The sequence below is a fragment of the Stegostoma tigrinum genome, chromosome 19 (genome assembly GCF_030684315.1).
Source record: "Stegostoma tigrinum isolate sSteTig4 chromosome 19, sSteTig4.hap1, whole genome shotgun sequence".
NCBI classification, from domain to species: domain Eukaryota; kingdom Metazoa; phylum Chordata; class Chondrichthyes; order Orectolobiformes; family Stegostomatidae; genus Stegostoma; species Stegostoma tigrinum.
Genome location: NC_081372.1, coordinates 51,728,725 through 51,750,984, shown reverse-complemented (window position 1 = coordinate 51,750,984; position 22,260 = coordinate 51,728,725). Strand labels below are relative to the sequence as shown.

General features: G+C 39.8%; 1 protein-coding gene across 4 annotated transcripts in view; it reads left to right on the top strand.

Moving 5' to 3' along the window:
- Positions 1–22,260, top strand: part of snx21 (sorting nexin family member 21) — a 38,443-nt gene that overhangs the window by 677 nt on the left and 15,506 nt on the right. The window contains exons 1-2 of one of the 4 annotated variants that reach the window (XM_048549849.2): positions 7–159; positions 541–806. In XM_048549849.2, coding sequence (XP_048405806.1) covers positions 554–806 — 253 coding nt within the window. In that variant the 5' untranslated portion in view covers positions 7–159; positions 541–553. Of the gene's footprint in view, positions 1–6; positions 160–254; positions 807–22,260 lie in introns of those variants that run through there. The other 3 variants (XM_048549850.1, XM_048549848.1, XM_059652842.1) reach the window with 3 other exon arrangements.

The window sequence follows — 22,260 nt, the reverse complement described above, 5'->3', positions numbered from 1 at the left end:
CGTCCGGCAGCAAGCTCCCCCGTCACTGCCCTCAGCCGAGTCCAGTGAGAACTGTGCACTGAATGGATCGCTTTCCTGAGTGGTAACAGATTCTCCTGTTGGGACTGCTGTGATTTCTCCAGGGCGGCGCCGAGTATTACTCTAACCCCCTCCAGGATGGTATGATCTAACTCCTTTCTCACCCCATCCTGCACACATTGCTACTCTGATTCTCCCCAGAGGCTATTGTACGTAACTGATTAGTCTTCTCCCTTCTCCCCTCTCCCCTCTTCCGCTGCCGCTACCCCTACCCCTGCCAAGGGGGCTGCAGTACATTACTCCAGTCTTCCCAGCTGTTGCTCCTTGGTTAACACAGTACTACATTTCACTTGTGAAGTGGAATTTGTGATATCTTTCCATAGCTTTATTTCATACTACCTTTTTTCACCGGACAATGCCTTTTCCTCTGTGTGTGTGTTCGTAGTGTCGGGCTCATGTCATATTGTGCGATCAGTAACCTCAACAAAGCGTCTGACTTTTTGTTTCTGATGTAATTTTCAGAGTGTGGTGTGGTATGGCCTCGAAAATTCTCCACAAATTTAGAAGGAAGGTTAAAAAACACAACACGACCGAGGAAACGGCGGAAGATTTTCCGGAAAGATCCGAACTCGATGATGATGATACAGAGGGGTTGTCAGCGCGCCTGAGTGGGACGTTGAGTTTTGGAGATGTTGGTGTGCCAGATGAGGACTGTACCCAAACAGCTGCAGCGAACAGTGACTCTGATTTTACACAAAGTTTTGAAAGTGGTGGGATTGAATACACAGGTAAATATTGCTTTCAAACATGTCGGGATATATTCTTAAAATACTAATTTTGACGCTACTGTTATTCTTACTGCTGACGAATATGACTGCATGTACAATTTATGTCAATTTAATTCATTGTGTTCAAACTTACTGCTATGATTGAAACCACTAGCATGCTGCACTGTGTTAATTCTGAAAATAGCACTTTCGTAATCTCAGGGTTCACGTGCAAAAAGAAAGTGGAAATAGTGCAGTAAATATAGCTTCAGAAGATGCAACAGCAACAGATATTGCTGGAGAAACTCAACTGGTCTGGCAGCATTTGTGGGGAGAAAAGTCTTACGAGACCAGTGACCCTTGTTTTGAGCTTTTTGAGGTCACTGGACTGGAGTCATTAGCTGCTTTCTCTCCACAGATGCAGCCAGACCCATTGAGTTTCTCCAGCAATTTCACTGCTATTGTTTCAGATTTTCAGCATCTGCAGTTCATTGTTTCATTACAGAAATGTAGTTGATCTAAGTGACAAATTGAACTTTTGGCCCTGATTTCGCAGGGTGTATAATGAAATACTTCATGCTTACAACTCTCTGAAACAATTCAGACAATTTCTGGCATTTTGACATACGTGGTTCAATGTTGAAATCAAGACACTTCTGATCCAGCTTTTCTGCTCCTCCATATTTCTGCAACCTGTACGCTATCGCTTATCCCTGCTCAGCGATGTCCCAGAGCTTCAAAGATGAGAGCACTAATATGGTTCAATTAGCATAATCCATAGTACGAAAGCCCATTCAAATTCTGCTACTGAGAAATCCCAATCAATATACATTCTGGTTAAACAATGTTTGTAAAATTTGTAACCCCTGCGGTTGTTGAATTGAAATCATGGTATACTATCCATTGTCACTGCATAATCTACAGTGGTTTTATTTTGTGCCCTTGGTTATTTGTTTACATTGCGTGGTCATCTCTTGCAAGACCAGCATTTGCTGTCTATCTCTAATTGTTCCTGAACCAAGTGGTTTGTTAACCCTTTTGACATGGTAGTCAAGAGACACTGAGCAGTGCTTAGAGTACACAATCACATGTAGGCCAGACTGGGTAGGGATGGAAGATTTCCTTTCCTAAATTACATTAGTGAAGCAAATGGAACAATCAGTGATCATTGTAACAGTTACCATGACTGAGACTAACATTATGTTCTGGATTTATTCATTGAACTTTCCCAACTGCCAAGGTTGGGTAAACCCAGAGCATTTCCCTGGACCTCTGGATTGCTAACTCAGTAATAACATCACTATGCCACTGCTTCTTAAAAAAAGCAAAGTCTTATTTCAATTCTGTTAAGCAATGCAAATCTTATGTGAACACGGGGCAATAATGAAGTACCTACAGTAAAAGTTTCCTTCCAGGCAAACTGGGCTGAGGCATTGCTTTATAGTTATGGCGTGGACAAACATGACTTCTATACAGCCAAATTAATAGTTAACATTCTCCTAAGGGTGCGTCACACTGATGCCAGCTGCTGTTCAAGCTCCTTCAGCTATCAACACTTTTTAATTTATTCCCAAGATGTAGATGTTACTGGCTGGGTCTGTGTTTATTACCATCCGTAATTACCCAGAGGGCAATTAAGAGTCAACCACATTGCCGTAGATCGGGAGTCACATGTAGGCCAGACCAGGTAAGGATGACAGTTCGCTATCCTAAAGGACGGAAATGAACCTGATGAGTTTTTTCCCCTGACAATCTACAGTGTATTCATGGCCATCATTAAACTCCTCATTCTAAATTTTTATTAAATTGAAATTCCACCATCTGCCATGGTAGAATTTGATCCTGGGTCCTCAGAATATTATTTGGATCTCTGTTAATTGTCTAATGATAATACCACAAGGCCATCCTCTAGAACATGAGGCTTCTTGGAGTTCCCATGTAGAGCAGCATGTATGTGTGATGGGTCTGAAGTGATCTGCCATGTTCATAATAATACAGAATTGCAAACGAGGGATTCTGTTCAAACAGTAATTTGGCCTTTGACTGCTTCTTTGTATTATATCTGCAAAACACTCTAATTGCCAATCTGCAGCTTGTTTCTGAAAATTATCTGTCTGAGAGTCTGTGATTGACTAAAGAAAATATTGATAATAAGGATCAGTGAGTATGAGGCATTCAGTCTAAATGATACTTTACATGCGTAACTATGGAAGTGGCAATGTCAGGAAAATCATTCTTTAAATCAACACGGAAATGTTTACTCAATTATTCAAGAAAATAAATTTTTTTGTCATCTAAATACTTGAGGCATGAGCTGCAGCTATTTGAGTATGGTTAGCTGACAATATGAAGCTATTATGCTGATTGTAAGCTGCTGTATGTGCTTGAATTTTAAAAATAACAAAAAACTGGCAATATTTAGTTGTACAGTTAACAAATGGCAAGGCAGAAACAGAGTTAACGTTTCAAATCAATAACCTTTCATTGTAGTGCTTGCTGATAGGGTCATATCAAGTTTCCTCCAAAAGCTGGTGAAACAATGAGTGACCAGCTGACTGCCTGCTTGGCACTAACAGCAAGAACTTATTTTTGTTGAGCCATCTAAAATCTTTTGAACTTTTAAGTTTCCCTTCTTTATGTCAATGGTCCTGTATCTGGTGTCCAAAATAGATTAGCTGTGACTCGGTTGATGTTGGTGCATGGCCTAGATTTGTTCCCCACATCAAGATCTTGATAAAACAAGATGAAATCCTGCCTAGGGGAGTTAGGGAGAGTGTTTTTAAAATTTGTTACAACAATGTGTAGAGTTGGATGAATGCAGCAGGCCAAACAGCATCAGAGGAGCAGGAAAGCTGATGTTTCAGGCCTAGGCCCTTCTTCTGAAGATTTCATGAGTTCATTATAATGCATGTAATAGCAGAGAATTTTGAAATGCATAATATGATCAAACAGTGTCGACATGGCTTCACAAATTTGTTGCAGTCCTTTAAGGGAGTAACAATCAGGATACAGAAAATGGAAACAGTGGATGTAATGTATTTGGATTTTTAGAAGGCATTTGATATGGTGTCAGGTGTTAGGCTGCTTAAGAGCCAATGGAATTGGAGGCAGTATATTAGCATAGATAGAAGATTGGCTAACTAATAGGAGACAGAATTGGGATAAAGGGGGTATTTTCAGGTTTGCCACCTGTAACTAGTGGAGTCCCACACAGGTCAGTGCTGGGACCACATTTATTTTACAATACATATCAATGACTTGGATGAGGAATGTGAATGTACTGTCACCAGTTTTGAAGATGACCCAAAAATAGGTGAGAGCCAAATAGTGAAGATGACATAGAGGCTGCAGGGGAATGTAGACAAGTTGGTTGGTAAAAGCTTGGCACGTCAAATATAATCTGGGAACATGCAAAGTTATGCACTTTGTCAGGTAGAAATGAGGAGCTGAATATAATTTAAATTGCAAAGGACTGCAAAAAGTTACAGCACCAAGGGATTTGGGTGACCTTGTGGAGAAAACTGGAAAAAAAAACAGCATCCAGTTTCATTAGATAATGGGGATGACAGCTAAAATGTTGACCTTTGATTCAAAGGGAATGCAATACAAAAATAAAGAAATCTTTCTAAAACTAAAGAAGTGACTTATCACACCATAAATGTAACACTTAACTGAGGGAAGATATAGTAGCTTGAGGCAGTCTGGAGAAGGTTCACCAGGTTGATCTTCAGGACGGAGGGACTGTCTTTTATGGAGAGGTTCAGTAAGTTGTTTCTCCCTTACTGGAGAGTCTAGGCAAGAGGGCATAATCTCATAATAGGGGGTTTACCTACATTGAACAGCAAGACAGACTCAAACGGGCTGAATGGCCTGTTCCTGTATTGACATCTCCTGGTCCAATCAACTGAGACCTGTTCATTCTGAGAGCAGGATTCTTCCTTCTACATTTAGCTACAGAGGTCTAAAAATTGCACTGTCAAAAAGACGGAAACAATTTTGTACTTTGACTTCCTGTTATTTAAAATGAGCACAAATATGTTCGGTGAGTCAGTTTTTCATCCTCTTATCAGCAAATGCAAATATTGCTGGAGATAGGTTAATGGTTTTAGTCCTTAGATACAGAGTACGGAATTACCAAAATAATTACTGCATGGTATGTACAGACAACTGAAACTAAACAGAGTTTAAGCCAGAGAATTGACTGTCCATTGTTTACATCTTTTTGACACACATTCACTTTTTTTCCATTCAGCATTTCTAACTTGCATCATGTCACTGGCCAGTGTTCTTCTTGCAAGTCTGAGATTACTACCATCTTTGCCACAGATTGATGAACAAAATAATCTGCAGGATGATATGTGGTCATGATAAATATCACTAAATGATCTTGACTTTTATGAGATTATAAATAAAGAGTGGTAATCTCTAGTGGATTCCCTACCAAAAAAAAAGCTTGAATATAATCAACTCCCCTCATGGTCTTGAGACAGCACAACCAGTGAACTATTTTTGAAGTATGATCAATGTTGTAATGCAGGAAAAGGTAGCACAATCCCACATATAGCAATGAGATGGAATGTATCTCAGTAGTATTAGTTGAGGGATAAATATTCGCTACCTTTGCCAGAAATAATTTCATGGAATCCCCATGAGTGGGCTGTAGAATGTACAATAAGAAATAAAAAAGATCAGAGTGAAGAGGCCGATACTCCAGATAGTCGTCTCACACCACACAACAGGACCTGAAAACATCAGTGATGAAGAGTACCTGCCTACTGTCTGGTTGAGGATCACGTGGGAGAGAGATTTGGAAGGAAAGAGAAAACGCATCTCTAAAAATAAAGATTGTACAAATATTGCTCATCATTAGACGTGTAGATTTCTGATTTATGAACAAATGATGATAACTCTGCCCTGCCCAGAATGTAGCCAATTTTTATCCTGAGCATGGTAAAGTTGCTAATTTGCTACAGGTACAGATGATGAAGGTCATGTAAAAGGGTAATTAGTAAATACTGCCTGGTAGTTTCTCGACTGTATTTGAAATTGATGCACAATAACAAGGACCAGTTTGTTTGAAAATTTAGGCTTATAAAGAGGGTACATTTAAATATAGCTTTCTTAGGTGTGTATACACTCTGCCAAAGCTGTAGACAGCAAATGAGATGAATAACCAATCTATCTTTGATATTAATCAAGAAGGAAAATTTGGTTTGACTGTTGGGGGAACTGTTCTTTATGGGACGTTTAGCATTCACTAGAATTACAGGACTAGGCTTCGATGTAGCGTTTCATGTACAATGGACTTCACCAAGGTGTTCAACAAGGTGCAGCAGGGTAGACTGGTTAGCAAGGTTAGATCACATGGAATACAGGGAGAGCTAACCATTTGGACACACAATTGACTTGAAGATAGGATACGAAGTGTGGTTCTGGAGAGTTTTACAGACTGGAGGCATGTCGCAAGCAGTGTGCCACAAGGATTGCTGCTGGGTCCACTGCTTTTTGTCATTTATATAAATGGTCAATATAGGAGGTATGGTTAGTAAGTTTGCGGATGACACCAAAATTGTTGGTGAGGTGGACAGTGATGAAATTTATCTCAGAGAACAACAGGACCTTGATCTCATGGGCCAAGGAGAGGCAGATGGAGTTTAATTTAGATAAATATGAGGTGTTGCATTTTAGTAGAACAAATCAGGGCAAGATTTAAACACTTGATGGTAGGGTCCTGGTGAGCTTTGCTGAAAAAAAAAGACCTTGAAGTGAAGTTTTATAGTTCCTTGAAGGTGGAGTCACAGGTAGATAAGGTGGTGAAGAAGGCGTATGGTACACTTGCCTTTATTGGTCAATGCATTGAGTATAGGAGTTGGGAGGTCATGTTGTGATTGCATAGGACATTGATTAGGCCACTTTTGGGATACTGTGTTCAATTCTTGTCTCTCTGCTACAGGAAAAATGTTAATCTTGAAAGGGTTCAGCAAACATTTACAAAGGTGTTGCTGGGATTTGGGCGTTTGAGCTGTCAGGAGAGGCTGAATAAGCTGGGGCTATTTTCCCTGGAACGTGAAAGGTGAGGGGTGACCTTACAAAGGTTTATAAAATCATGAGGGGCATCGATACGCTAAATAGACAAGGTCTATTTTGCAGGGCAGGAAAGTCTAAAACTAGACGGCATAAGTTTAAGGTGAGAGAGGAGAGCTATAAAAGGGACCTAAGGTGCAACCTTTTCACGCAGACAGTGGTGCATGTATGGAATGAGCTGCCAAGGGAGGAGTGAAAACGGGTACAATTACAACATTTGAAAGGCATATGGATGGGTATGTTATTAGCAAGGGTTTAGGAGGATATGGGCCAAATGTTAGCAAATGGAACTAGATTAATTCGGGATATCTGGTTGGTATGGACGCACTGGAGTGAAAGGTCAGTTACTATGCTGTACAGCTCTGAATCTAGGTATAGACAGTAGGCATCGAATGAATCCCTTGAGGAGTAGGAGGACAGTAGGAGTATATTGAAGTGGGAAATCAGGAGAGTAAAAAGGAGGACATAATATAGCTTTGGCAAATAGGGTTAAGGAGAATCAAGTGTTTCTACAAATACATTAAGGACGAAAAAGTAACTAGGGAGAGAATAGGGCCTGGGTGGAACCGCAGAAGGTGGGACCAAATTGGTCCGAAGGATCTGTTTCCAGACAACTCTGGCTCTGACTCTAATATGTCACCCCCCTCAAAGCATGGCTCCTTGGAACTATACTGTATTGCTGACCAAGGCTTTGTGTTCCATTCTTAGAAGCAGGTTGGGACTTGAACGCATAGTCTATCAACCTAGGATTAAATTCTGCCATTGATCAAGCTCACAAGAAACCTCTGTTTTCTCCTCCACTGAAGCATTCAATATGTTTACAGCCAAGGAGAAAATATAACTGGATGACAGTGGAACACAATTCTAACGTGTGTTAAGATCCTTAATGAATTTTACCAGTGGAAAAATAGGGTAAATTTGAAAATTAAAGTACACCTATACTATGTTTTCATGCTATGCTGTGTTCATCCAGCTCTACACCTTGTATTCTATGTTTTCTGTCGTTGCCTTTTGGGAATATAAAAAAAGCTTTACCTATTTGTCACACTTTTACCAACTGACAATTATATACGCCTGAAAAAAAAACCTATGGAGTTTACGTTGAAATCTTTAAACCTTCTGTGGCTAATTTGAAGCTTAGAAAAAGAGACACAGAATTAATTCAGCTTTGATTTGCCCATATTTGAATGGTTGATAATGTTATATGTTATACTAGGCTTTGACTCCAAACTGGGAAATAATTAACTAGTCATAGATATGGATCGCTGTGCAACAGTTTTATTTGCAGGATCTTTATTATTTGCAATGTGGACATCTGTGGCAAGACCCATATTTATTGCCTATCTCTTATCGTTCCGGAGGAGATTGATGGTAAGCTGCTTGGTTGATTTTCTTTGGTGTAGATGCAACCAGGAAGTGCACACCAGCGTTTTGAGCCAGAAATAGTGAAAGAACAGTGATGTAGTTCTGAGTCAGGATGGTGTGTTCTGAACAGAAAATGGAATGTGGCTCTCAGATCTACTTTTCTTGTCCTTCGAAGTGGTGGAGGTCACAGCTTTTAAAGATACAGTCAAAGCAGGTCCCTAAATTACGACTATTTAAAACACCTTTCCCATGATGTACATATCTCTGGAAAGGCCAACACTTATTTACCATCCCTAGCTTCCTTTTGAAAGTAGTAGTCACCTGCTGCCTTGAACTGTTACAGTCCTTTGTGGGTGTAGATTTGAGCATAATGAGTTCCAGGAATTGAACCCATTTGATACCTGAGGATTGTGTGTACTTCAGAGGGAACTTGGAGGTAACAATGTTTCCATTCACCTGCGATTTTGTGTTTCATGGAATTGGAGAGTCACAAAATCACACAGCACAGAAACAGACCCTGTGGTCCAACTTGTCCATGCCAAACAAGTTCCCAAACTAAATAACCCCACTTTGGCAGTGTTTGGCCCTTATACCTCCAAACCTTCCCAATTCATGTACTTGTCCAAATGTCTTTTAAGTGTTGTAACTGTGCCTTCATCGATCACTTTAAAGTCTCTGGCAGTTCATTCCACATTGAACCACCCATTGTATGAAAAAAAGTTGCCCCTCAGGTTCTTTTTAAATATTTCTCCACTCACCTTAAAAATATGACCCCTAGTTTTGAACTCCCCCACCCTAGGGAAAATACCTTTGCGATTCACCTTATCTGTGCTCCTTATGATTTTATAAACCTCTACAAGGTGATCCCTCAGCCTCCTATGCTGCAGTGAGAAAAGTCCCAACCTATTCAGCCTCTCCTTTATAACTCAAACCCTCCAGACCAATCAACATCCTGCTAAGTTCTTTTTTTCTGAATTCTGTCCAATTTAATAATATCCTTCCCATAGCAGGGTGAACAGAACTGCACAAAGAACCCCAAAAGTGGCCTCACCAACATCCTGTACAACCTGAACATGACTCCTGTGCTCAGTAGCCTGAGCAATGAGGGCAAGCGTGCTAAATGCCTTCTTCCCCATCCTGTTTCTACCTGTTTGTAGATTTGGGAGTTGCTGTTGAAGATCCCGTGACCAATTTCTGTAGTACTTATTGCAACCATGCTGTACAATTGATTCTGGTGTTTGAGACTGTAGCTATCCAGGAAAATGAAGGGAATTCCATCATGCTTTTGACTTATGCTTTGTATCTGGATGCTCATGCTGTCAGTCACAATTTTGTTTTGTTCTGGATTCATGGTGACACAACCTTCTAGTTGTTATGGGGATTAACACATTTTGAATGTACTTCCAATGTATGCTCATTGAGTGGTATTTGCATTCTTGTGTTTGTGTTAAAACTCCACTGCATCGTCTTGCATTTAATTTAAGTTGACACTTTAATGCCGTAATGAGGAAGGGCTGAATTGTTACACGCTTTTTAAAAAAGTATTCAAGCAAAGGTCCTGCCAGTACTTCCAGAAGAATATGAAAGATCTTGTCACAATGCTTTAATATTAAAAGTAAACCATAAGTGTCTGGCTTCAAAATGATCAGGCTTGACGATGAGATGGGCCAAAGAAACACCTGAAAATCACTGATATGAACGTCTTCCTCCTTTTCAGTCTTGTGGGTTTTTTTTTCTCTACTTCTGCAAGGACTCAGTAAAATCTTGTGATAATGTTTTTTTTGAGGGATTGTGTGCTGTTCAGATCTGGCTACTGTGTTTTCCTCTGGTTAAAATGATCAGGTTTTACTGATTTAACGTTTCCATTTGCCTTCATGTGCACATGCCATTAGGATCATTAATCCAGTATAATATCATTGCTTGATGGGGATAAATTGAACCAAACAGTAAGGTTGTGTTCTAACTTTGGCACTGCATTCTAAGAACTGGCTGGGAAAAATTGATCCCAGATTCTCTCTTGTTTGCTAATACTGGTTAAATCTTACAATTTATGCAAGTATAGTGATTCATACCTAGGTAGTCTAGAGTGGCCAACCTGAAGTGCTCATAATCTGTTGAGAACTGATTAAGACGTGTGCGTGCACACAACAGGAACAATTGAGAGGTGGGGAAGAGAGAATGGCGAGAAGAATTGAGAAGGCAGTTCAGTGGTCCTGTCTCACTGGATTTGTTCAGATGTTTCTTGTGCTGATTGAGACTGCAGCTTCTTGGGTGTTCCTTCCCCGGATGCTTCCTGATGTTTGCAAGAGGCACAGGATAACTGGTTCACACTTAGAAAGATCTCTGATTTATTAATTGAAAGTCACAGCGACTGCAGGAGGAAAACGTAAATGGCTTTTCTTCAGGTATTTACTGTAGCAAACAGCTTCTGCACTTGCAGAGATCTGATGACCTCTTACTTATGTTTGGAAGCCAAGCTGCTCAGCTTCCTGGGAATCAATCACATAATTGTTGGTAGGTAGAAGGACATAGTTATTACTAGTTCACAGACCAATCACCTACTTCCTGCTGGCTGAATCTCTATTTGTACACAGCACTTCGCTCCAGCTCGTCTGCAAACCCTCTACAACTTGAACCAGCAGTTGTATAAATAGCAGTTGGAATGATTGTCCAGTTACTTTGTTTCTGCGAAGTGCAGAAATCCCTTAACAATCCCTCATTTTTAAAGCTGTTCTTTTCCCATTTCAATCCACAATCAAACATGCAGAAAAAATGTTTTTAAAAACTGTCCTTACAATTAGCAGAAAAAGGCATTGACAAGTGAAGCCAGTTTCGACCCCCATTTACATAAGTTGTTTTACAATTAAAAGCATTTAATTCTAAAGTGTAATCACAGTTGTACTGCTGAGCAACACAGCATTTACAATATTTGTTTTTTTCTATGGGTTTGCAGTTGTTTTATGAATGATACTTCCTACTAAGGGATATGGATAGCTTGTTTTCGCTGATCATCTTAGACGGTGCCAGGAGCAGCTGAGCAGAAGCTTTGTCTGCCCCTCAAGTCCTTTCACACAGCACAGTAACTGACATTAGAAATCTTAGTTTATTGGATTGTACAATGCCCCCCATTGTGCAATCAGATTTTGCCCTGTGTCGGGAAATTCTTAAGGCCATTCAGTGAAAATGACAGTTAATTTCAGCACCAACATAAGTAAAGCAATGGAACTTCAAATATTTTGTCAGTGAGAGTAAAAGTTTCTGCTGCTCAATTAAGGAAATTAACCTTTGATAACTTTGATCTTTATTGCATTTTAAAGTCTACTGCCTTGATGATGCAGAAAATGCTGAACACCCATATTATTTTCTGCATGAAACATTCTCAAAGCATGCTGCAAATGCATAGGTGTAGTAAAAGTAAATTGTTTTCTGTTCCTAGACCTGTAATGTACTTCTAACATTTATGTGAAATAGTAAATATATGTTGAGAGTAACTTCAGTACGAATTAGTGTATGCTATCAAAAAAATGCTTTTTGGAGTTAAAACTGGATTTTGCAACTCCAGATACAAAGGTAAAACTAGTGTGCAAGCAAAACTGGCAAGTCATTGAACATAAGACTGATGGACCTACTGTTTAATTTCTTGACCCTAAGTACCCACTGGACGAGTACAGTGTTGTAAAATTGTGCATGATTTAGTCGCATCTTACATTAAAGCCTTGAAAATTTTCTGGTTATTCAAATTAAATGCAGTTTAATTCAAAGGAGTGTATAATAAAATGTGAGGCTGGATGAACACAGCAGGCCAAGCAGCATCTCAGGAGCACAAAAGCTGACGTTTCGGGCCTAGACCCTTCATCAGAGAGCTCTGATGAAGGGTCTAGGCCTGAAACGTCAGCTTTTGTGCTCCTGAGATGCTGCTTGGCCTGCTGTGTTCATCCAGCCTCACATTTTATTATCTTGGAATCTCCAGCATCTGCAGTCCCCATTATCTCTAATTCAAAGGAGTGGTTGTGCTCTGTTATCTACTCGGGATGCATCTCTGCACTAAAGGATATATGGTGTTTTAACTATTGGTCCCAACTCCCCTTTTGCAAAAGTTGCTGTGCTGTTTGAATAACTAGATAATGTGTGTTGTGCTTCAACATGTGTGTAATGATCAAATATTTTGGCTCCTGCAGCACTGGCCCACCAACTGCTGCAGCAAACATGTGATTGGTAGCCCCTTTACGATACAGCTGGTAAATAAAAGTAGATCACTGTTGATTTTTTTTTTCTTCTTTAAAATTTAATGCCTTGGTTTTATTAAAGTTTATAGATTCCTCTTGTACTTTCATCTCTTTTTCACTTTCAGCATGATGTTTCAGTCAACCTGCATGAGTGGGACTAACATCCTCTTTTCCTCTTCCTCTTTCAAAAAATATTCATCTTCTCTGGCAATTGTTGATTGTTGTACATCTGTTTTGGGTTAACACCCATCCTATCCATCGTCCATAATATTCAGAATCAAAAGTTGGCACAGTCGGGGGCCTGGTTCCACTCATGAAAACTGCCTTTATGCTTGCTACAGCTGACTTACAACCTGTGAATGCACTGATACTTCTTTTAGATTGTGGAAAAGTTGAAATATTTATTGATTGTTGTTACAAAGAATAATTCGCTTCAAAATTTCTAATAAGAGGCTGAAACTTGCACTTGTTAAAAACTGTAATTTTTAAAACAGTGGCCAGCTCAGAGTGATGTCATATGTTTTCCAATTAATTATCCCATGCTCTGTACTTAAAACCGGCCACCTTTAACTGATGTTTTATACATATACCTTTTAAATGGATGTGCCATTAGCTGCATCTGAATTCTTTCCATTTTGCGTTTTACTTCTTTGGCTGGGATCTGTGCTGGATCCATGTTTGTTTGACATTTATATAAACAATTTGGATGACAGTTTAAGAGGCGTGGCTAGTATGTTTGCAGTTGACACCAACATTTGTGGTCAAGTCGATAGTGAAAAAGATTACCCAAGATCGCAAAGGGATGCTGATCAATTGGACCAATGGCTGAGGAGTGGTAGTTGGAGTTTAATTTGGATAAATGCAAGATATTGCATTTTGGGAAAACAAACAAGGGCAGGGCTTAATCAGTTAATCATAAGGCCCTGGATAGTGTTGTCGAACAGAGAGACCTAGAGGTTTAGGTACATAATTCTTTGCAAGTTGCATCACAGGAAGACAGGGTGGTTAAGAAGGCATTTAGCACTCTTGCCTTCACTGTTCAGACCACTGAATTTGGAGTTGGGGTATCATGTTGAGGTGTTACAGGACCTTGGTGAGGCCACTTTTAGAGTACCATGTGCAGTTGCGGTTGCCCTGCTATTGAAAGCATATTATTGAATTTGAGAGGATTCATGAAAGATTTACCAGGATGTTGCCAGAACTGAGGGTTTGAGTTATAAAACTAGGCTGGGACTTCTTTACTGAAGTGTAGGAAGTAGAGGGGTGACCTTTTATAGAGGTTTATAAAATCATGAGTTGAATAGATAGTGTGAATAGGGAAGGTCTTTTCTCTAGCTGGAGGATTTCAAAACTAGTGGGCACACTTCTAAGGTGTGAGGAGACAGATTTAAAAGGGATCTGAGGGGGAACTTCTTTCACACACAAATGGGTGGCTAGTGTGTGGAACGAACTGCCAGAGGAGGCAGTAGGTGCAGGTACAATTACAGCATTTAAAAGACATTTGGACAGTATGTGCATTGGGAAGGTTCCGAGGGATATGGGCCAAACAAGGCAAGTGGGACTAGTTTAGTTTGAGAACAGGGTTGGAGTGGATGAGTTAGACTGAAGGGTTTGTTTCCACGCTGTGTGACTATGAATCGCATTAAGTCATTATGTGGAGCTGCAATGGCTCAGTGAGTATATACAGAAGGCATCCGAGTGATGCAGATGAGCTCATTCTCTCAGGTCACCATGACTTGTTAAACAGTCTCTGATAGAGCGTCTAATGGAGGAACAGATTTGGCCTCTGTATTTAAATAGGAGAGTTCCTACTCTTGATTGGACACTGGTGATCCTTGTTGAGGTATGTGTTTCAAATTTAAAGGAGTTTGGTCAGACCACATCTGGAGACCTGTGTGCATTTTTGGTCTCCTTAGCTCAGGAAAGCTATTGTTACCATATAGAGTGTGTCATCAAACTTGTTCTTGGGATGACAGCACTGTCCTAAGAAGAGAGATTGAGCAAACTGGATGTGTATTCTCTAATGCTTCAAAGAATGAGAGGTGATTTCATTTAAACCTACCAATTACTTAAAGGGATAGACAGAGTAGATGAAAGTAAGATATTTCCCCAGTTTGGGAACCTAAAAGCAGAGCGTACAAATTAATAAGGGGTGGGTGAGATACCATTCGGGACTGAAATGAGCAGTAGTTTTTTACCAAGAGGTTGTGATTCTTGGGAATTCTGTATCCAGAGAACTGTACGAGTTGATTCTTTGTTAAAGTTAATCATAGAGGTTTGTTTGTAATCCAAAATTGAAGGGTTAAGTGGATAGTATGGGTAAAAGTCATTGAATTGTTTGATCAGCCAGCATTAAATATCAGAGCAGACATCGTCGAGCTAAATGGCCTACAAGTGTTCCTATGTACAAGTGGTCATTCTGGTTTCAGGATTCACTGCTGTTCACAGACCTCAGTTGCCTGTGTATTAGAGAGAATGTAGCACCAGAGAGGGCACTACTGAGCTCGGTTATGATTGGCCTCTCCTCTAGAATTCAAAAGTGTAGGTATTAACCTAAAATTAGCTGAGATTAAGTTGAATGAAGTGAGAAGGAGAAAACATATGAAACATTGTGATGACGAAGTGATTAGGAATGTTACTAGTTCTTAAAATACTTGTGTTAGGTCGAATTAATTTGTGTTTTTTAGATTGAAGCAGTGTGAGTCGGCAGTAATAGACTGAACTGTCACAGTACCTCTGGAAAAGTTGAAGTTTAGTTTGAAACAGACACTGAATCAGATGTGGCAATCAACATTCCCTATAAACTGAATATTTTGTGCATGCCAATTGGCCTCGGTCTGTTTAGCCATTAAGAAAGTTGGAAGGAACTCGTGATAATGTGGACTACTTATCAACTCAGTTTGTTTTTGTTATGGAATTGTACCACATAAATGTTGTGCAGTTGATTAGATAACATAAAAGTTGTCAACAGCAAAAGCAAGCCAGGTTTTATGTCAAAGTTCGTCAAGGCATAAGCATCTTTCCACGAGCAAATGTTGATATGAAATTGGTGTGGAAAACATGACATGTTTGTGATGTTTACCAGTGATCAAACTGATCATTTGCTGGAGACGGGATAACATCAAAATGCAAAGTTTCTTTTTATGGAAGGAGTAATAAACAGCTTGCCTCACAACAAATGTTTAGCTACCTCAGGGAAGAGGTTGATTTATCAATGACTGGAGTAGGCTGATCACCTGTTCTAGTTTGATGTTCAGACAAATCCATGTAAAAGGGTTTGCTTGTGATTGTAAGCATTGCATGTGTAAGATTTTTGCAGTGAACTTTGCTTTGTTAAAAGAGATTGAGTATATTCCTTTCTGGAGACAGCCTTTGGCTATTGCTGTACAGATTAAAACTAATAGACCAGCGAAAGTGAGAATAGGAGCCTAAAACAGCTTGTTGAAGCATAGTCAAACTGCATGCATAGTTGCTGGGAAGGACGTAATGAATGAGCTTTGTCTTTTGGAATGGTATTCCAGCATGGGACAGTGAGCTCAAGAAGGGGAAGAAAATAATCTGCTTTACTTCTTTAGAAAAGTTGCACAATTCATGACCAACAACTTGGTTTAGTTGCAAATGTAGTGATTGTAAAGAGATCAGCCAAGTGGACCTGGGGCTGCAAATCTGGTCCAATCAGGGATCCTTGGCTGACGGATATAAATGGGAGTGTCAGAGGTTCTGTTGATTCAGAGAGGTGGCTCTGAGGAAGCTGGATCAGTGTCAAGGACTTTCCGTGTATAAAGAAAGGGTGACTTGGTGATGGAATATTAGCCTGTCTGGAATTATTTTAGTAATAGAATTCTTTTGCTTTGATTGTGTCACAAGTCATTTTATTTGAAGCCATGACCAATAGTTGCAGCTGAATTGGAATTTTCAGTTTTGGTACTGCTCTTTGCAGAAAAGGGAAGAGAGATAACATCAACAGTGGTTAAAAAGTGAAGTGGTGTAGGGTTTTGTGCTCTACAGCCCATGACTGCTTTATAATACGGTAGTGCAGATATGTCCAGTTCTACTCAGTATTTGGCAGTGGGATGCACACTTTCCTCAGCAAAGGAGGAAGTCTTACAGCAAAGGAGGAAGTGGACTTAGCTTCATGAGATTGAATTATATTCTCTGGTCGTGTGTTGTTGACAAGATGCCTGTTTGGGCAAATGGGGATAATTTGTATTACATTCCAGCTGATGGAAGAAAATATGCTTTGTAACAGCATATCTACACCTTATCTTTGTACGTTTCTTTGTAATTGCAGAAATGGTTTCTTGAGGAATTGAGGAAAGATTTGTATTTGACTGTAAAGTGCTAACTTTGTTTTTCTACAAACTAAGCTAACTGTCTGCAAGTATTTGTTAATCATCTTGCAGGCAATTAAACTGTTATCCTTTCAAATGTTAGCATAAGATATAGTTCCTTCCAAGAAATCATTTGCATTTTAGGTTTTTAATTATCATGAGTGTTTACCGATGAGATTTAGCATCTTTGTATTTTTCAAATCATTTTCACATTTTTAGACTGTTCACATTTTTATGATTTGTGTTTTCAAGTGTTTGATTTCAGTTAGTAACTCTCTTGCCTCCAAATTACGTGGTTTTGGGTTCAAGAGTTAAGCACACATTCTGACTTAGAAAATCATATTTGAACAAGTACTGCTCTGTCAGCAGTCCCTTTTCAACATGAGCTGCTAAAATGAAGTCCTTCCTGCTTGCATGGATGGTTGTGAATGATTCCATGACATGATTTGAAGAAGGTGCCCAGGCCAAAATTTTGTTTTCAATGTAAACAAATGATCTAGTTGTTCAATAATGCAGCAGGCTGTTTGTGGAACTTAGTGTTTGTATTAGTTACTGCATTTGCTTACCTAATGGTGACTCCTTTTTAATCTGGTAATCTGGCCCAATATGTCCATTTGTTTGATAGCATCTGCAAAGCATCTTGGGATATTTTATTACATTAACGGCAGATGACATTAAGATTGGAGTAGCAGATAGTGAAGGGGACTGTCAGAGAATGCAGAATATAGATAGATTGGAGAGTCAGGCAGAGAAATGGCGGATGGAGCTCAATCCAGGCAAATGCGAGGTGATGCATTTTGGAAGATCCAATTCAAGACCAAACTATGTGGTAAATGGAAAAGCCCTGGGGAAAATTGATGCACAGAGAGATCTGGATATTCAGGGCCATTGTACCCTGAAGGTGGCAACACAGGTCTGTAGAGTGGTCAAAGAGGCATATGGCATGCTTTCATTCATCGGACAGTGTTTTGAGTACAAGAGTTGGCAGGTCATGTTACAGTTGTATGGGACTTTGGTTCAACCACATCTGGAATACTGTGTCCAGTTCTGGTCACCACATTACCAAAAGGATGTGGATGCTTTGGAGAGGGTGCAGAGGAGGTTCACCAGGATGTTCCCTGGTATGGAGGCCATGAGCTATGAAGAGAGGTTCAATAGATTAGGATTATTTGCATTAGAAAGCCGGAGGTTGAGGGGGGAACCTGATTAAGGTCTACAAAATCATGAGAGGTATAGACAGAGAGATAGCGAGAAGCTTTTTCCCAAAGTAGGGGATTCCATGACTAGGGGGGAAAAGTTTAAGGGAGATATGCATAGAAAGTTCTTGACACAGAGGGTGGTGGGTGCCTGGAACACGTTGCCAGCAGAGGTGGTAAAGGCGGGCACGATAGCATCATTTAAGATGGATCTAGACAGATACATGAATGGGCAGGGAGGAGAGGGATACAAATCCTTGGACAATAGGCGACAGGTTTAGATAGAGGTTCTGGATCAGCGCAGACTTGGGAGGGCCGAAGGGCCTGTACCTGTACTGTAATTTTTTCTGTTCTTTGTTCTTTTCACCTTTTCAACTCTTTTTATATGGTAACACTCTGATTTGCTTAGCAACTTTTCTAATGCAGTGTCTAAGACCTTTCTCTTTACAAGCTCACTGTAGAGTGGTGTCTTCTCTCACTATGTTCTGACATCTGTAATATTGTCATAATTTTCATGAATCTCAATAAACCACATCTTCTTCACATTGTGATCAGAGAGAATGGGAACTGCAGATGCTGGAGAATCTGAGATAACAAAGTGTGGAGCTGGATGAACATAGCAGGCCAAGCATACGTTGTCTGCTTAGTTTATATTATTACAATGGTTTTCTTTTACTTAGTTTTTTGTAGTCATTAACAACATTATTCCCATTCTCACTGATATTGGCATTATGTTTTAGCTTTTTGTCAAATTGTTATACACCCTCTTTATCTTGCGAGGTTATGCTTGGCTTGAAGTTGTGCTCCAAAACTAGTAAATCCCATTTTAAGCTCTTTCACAATTTAATAATTTCACTGTTGAGCAGCTGTAATTGAATGCTATCAGTATGTAACAAAATAGATTATTCTGGATTCTTGTGCAACAGTGATTTCACAATCTTGACTTCTTGCTGCTCTATTAAGAGTGGATAACATTTGATAGATGCGTGCCTTCAAAGTAAACTTCCTGAAATCATCATCCACAAATTGAGGTTTTTGTCCACTAATAATTCTTCTGGCAAACTGTACATTGGCAAGGTTTTTTTTTCTCATGCTCTGATCCCTGATCACTGATTCCGCTGTGGCTGAATGAAGTTTTGCCTTTTCAATTGATCTTAAGTAATAGTTGGCTAGGACTAGATAGATCTGTCTTCCAAAATAAAACAAATCCGTTGCTAGCACAGATTTGGTATGATGAAATGAAGTGTAATTTTGTGTATCTTGTGAAATGCTTGGCCATTGCACTGATTGTTGTGCATTTTGCGATATCTAGATGTCCCTGTTAAACTTCTGTAGGATTTCTATTTACGCCGACTTTGATATGTAACTATTCTATGCTCATATGTCTATAAATCTTGCACTGTTGACAAAATGCTGTTTTTTGCTGATATAACATTTTAAAACTTGATGCACCATATTTCAAACACCCTTGAAGACAGAGTTTTCTAACCTTGTGCACTCCTTGTTAGATTTTTGAGCTGCATGAATTTTGAGATTCCCTCAGTTGCCAGTAAGGTGTTAGATGTTGTCACATATTCTTTTAGAAATAGTAGAGATTAAGATCTTTTTCCACTCTATTCACTGCTGCCCTTTAGAGTGTATCTGTCACCACATGCTTCCTGCCTGGAACGTAGGCTAATGAGATATGACCACAGTGTAGTCTAGGCCTTTGAATGCATCAAGGCATTTTTGATATTTCCTCTGATCTTAATATTACTATAGAATTTCAGAGTTCATTTTTTACACCAAGTCAAGTATAATTATAGACTGAATTGAGAGAGTCAATCTAAAAGATCACTCTTTCTGCTTCATTACAAGACCCATTCCTTGTATAAGTGTGTTGTCAAACAGAATTCATTAAGTTTGTCTTCATAAATGTAAAAGAAATGATAATCAATAAGAGCAGTAATTTTCGTTCATTCCACTTTTGGACATCGGCCTGTGCTTTTGGCTGACTGGGCACATTGCCTCTTGTTTAGTTCTGTTCGCTAAAGTTCTCCATCTGCCTTTGGTGTCCTTTTTTGTGCACAAACCATGAAGAATCACTGGTAGGTATTTTCTAACTGACTTATTCAGCAATGTTATTGCAACACATCCTCAATCAAGTAGGAGTTGAACGGTTGTTGGCCTTTTTTCAAAATCTCAATTATGGATTGAGCAACACTGGTTAATTTGGACATAAACTTTCCCATTCATTTACCATGCTTAAGAAGCACTGTACTGCATTTACACATGCTGCAGAAAGCTCAGTGATGGTTCTAGGCTTCCACTGATCGACCTGTGATACTTTGTTCTTAGATATTGTGTGTTCTAGAAATATAACCATTCTGGAGAACTTATAATTCTCATTTAGAGTGAGGCCTGGGTTTTGAAGTGCCTTTAACATGTTCCTGACACTTTGATTTTGTGTCTTCTCCATTAACTCTGACGTCAAGCATATGGTAAAGGATTCCATATTTCCTTTCTAGGATTCTACACATTCACATTTAGAAAAAAATCTGTGGTGCAAATGAGATTCCCTATGGTAGACAGTTAAAGCAATACATTCTGGATGATGTAGTAAGTATAGTTAACAATCTTGATTCTTGGTCATGGTTTTTGCCAGAATCTACAGTTGGCATCCATTTTTGTGAATAACATACTTGTCATCAATTTTACCAAGCTGTACACAAAATAGAATGGCTTTTCCTACTTGACCGTTTGTTTTAAGTCAGTGAGATCCATGCACAGTCTTAATTCTCCATGTCTGTAGGGATCAGCAGCTAGTATTGAGTATTGTATTGGTTTTATCACTGATGCTGAAACCCTGCTTTCAATCATGCTGGCTGACTGACATTTTACATTGCTGATCTTCATCCTTTGATGGACAATGTACATGTTGATGGGTTAATGTTTTCTTGAAGAATAATACTGATGGGCACATCTGACTGACCTGATAAGTAGAGTTGTAGAGTCATAGACATGTTCAGCACAGACACAAGCCCTTGGGTCCAACTCGTCCCTGCCAACCAGATGTCATAGATTAATCTAATCCCATTTGCCAGCATTTGGCCTGTGTCCCTTTAAACCTTTCCTATTCATATACCCATCTGGATGACTTTTTAAATGTTGTCATTGTACCAACCTCCACCACTTCTTCTGGCAGCTCATTCTATACACGCACTCCCCTCTGTTTGCCACCTTTTTTAAATGTTTCCCCTGTAACCTTAAACATATGCATCTAGTTTTGGACTCACCCACTCTGGGTTAAAAGACCATGTCCACTTACCCAATCCATGCCCCTTATGACTCTATAAACCTCTATAAGGTCACCCCTCAACCTCGAATGCTCCAGGGAAAATAGCCTTAGCCCAATCAGCCTCTCCTGATAGCTCAAACCCTCCACCCCTGGCATCATCCTTGCAAATCTTTTGTGAACCCTTTCAAGTTTACTTGGATTTTTCTTACGAACTGTTGAAGTGCTCTAATCCCATTTGTTTCTTCTCCAGGATTTTGCAGACTTTTTGCTTTGCGTCAAATTCTACTGAGGTTCTGTTTTTCACCTTTGGAGGTTATCCAACGTTGTAGCCTCATAATCGAAGTCTTCCAAGGCTATTTTTTTCCTGCTTTTGGAAACTTCTCCTTTCCCAGCTTTTTCTCCTTTTGTGGCCTTGGCCTGCCTGTTGGGTCTTCCCTCTCTGCTGTATCCTTTTGGATTTTGTTTTAGCTTTAGGTCCAGGTTCTGGTTCTGGAAGTATTTCCCCTAAATGTCTAATCTTGTGCTTGAACCCAGTACTGCTAACTACATGTCGAGATGCAGTCTGGGAAATGTCTGACCAAGGGATGGCATGGTGGCTCAGTGGTTAGCACTGCTTCTTCACAGCACCCAGCACCCAGATTCTATTCCACTCTTGAGCGACTGTCTGTGTGGAGTTTGCACGTTCTCCCCGTGTCTGCATGGGTTTCCTCCACGTGCTCCAGTTTCCTCCCACAATCCAAAGATGTGCAGGTTGGGTGCATTGGCCATGCTAAATACCCCATTGTGTCCAGGGATGTGCAGATTAGATGGATTAGCCATGAGAAATGCAGGGTTACAGAGTTAGGGTAAAGGGTGAGATGCTCTTTTGGGCCAAATGGCCTGCTTACATACTGTAGTGATTTTATGAAATCAAGTCTACAAAATGGGTATCTGCTCTTACACAATGCTGAGGCTATTTGCTCCTTATCTCTAAGTGAAGCTCTTCAAACCTCCTTT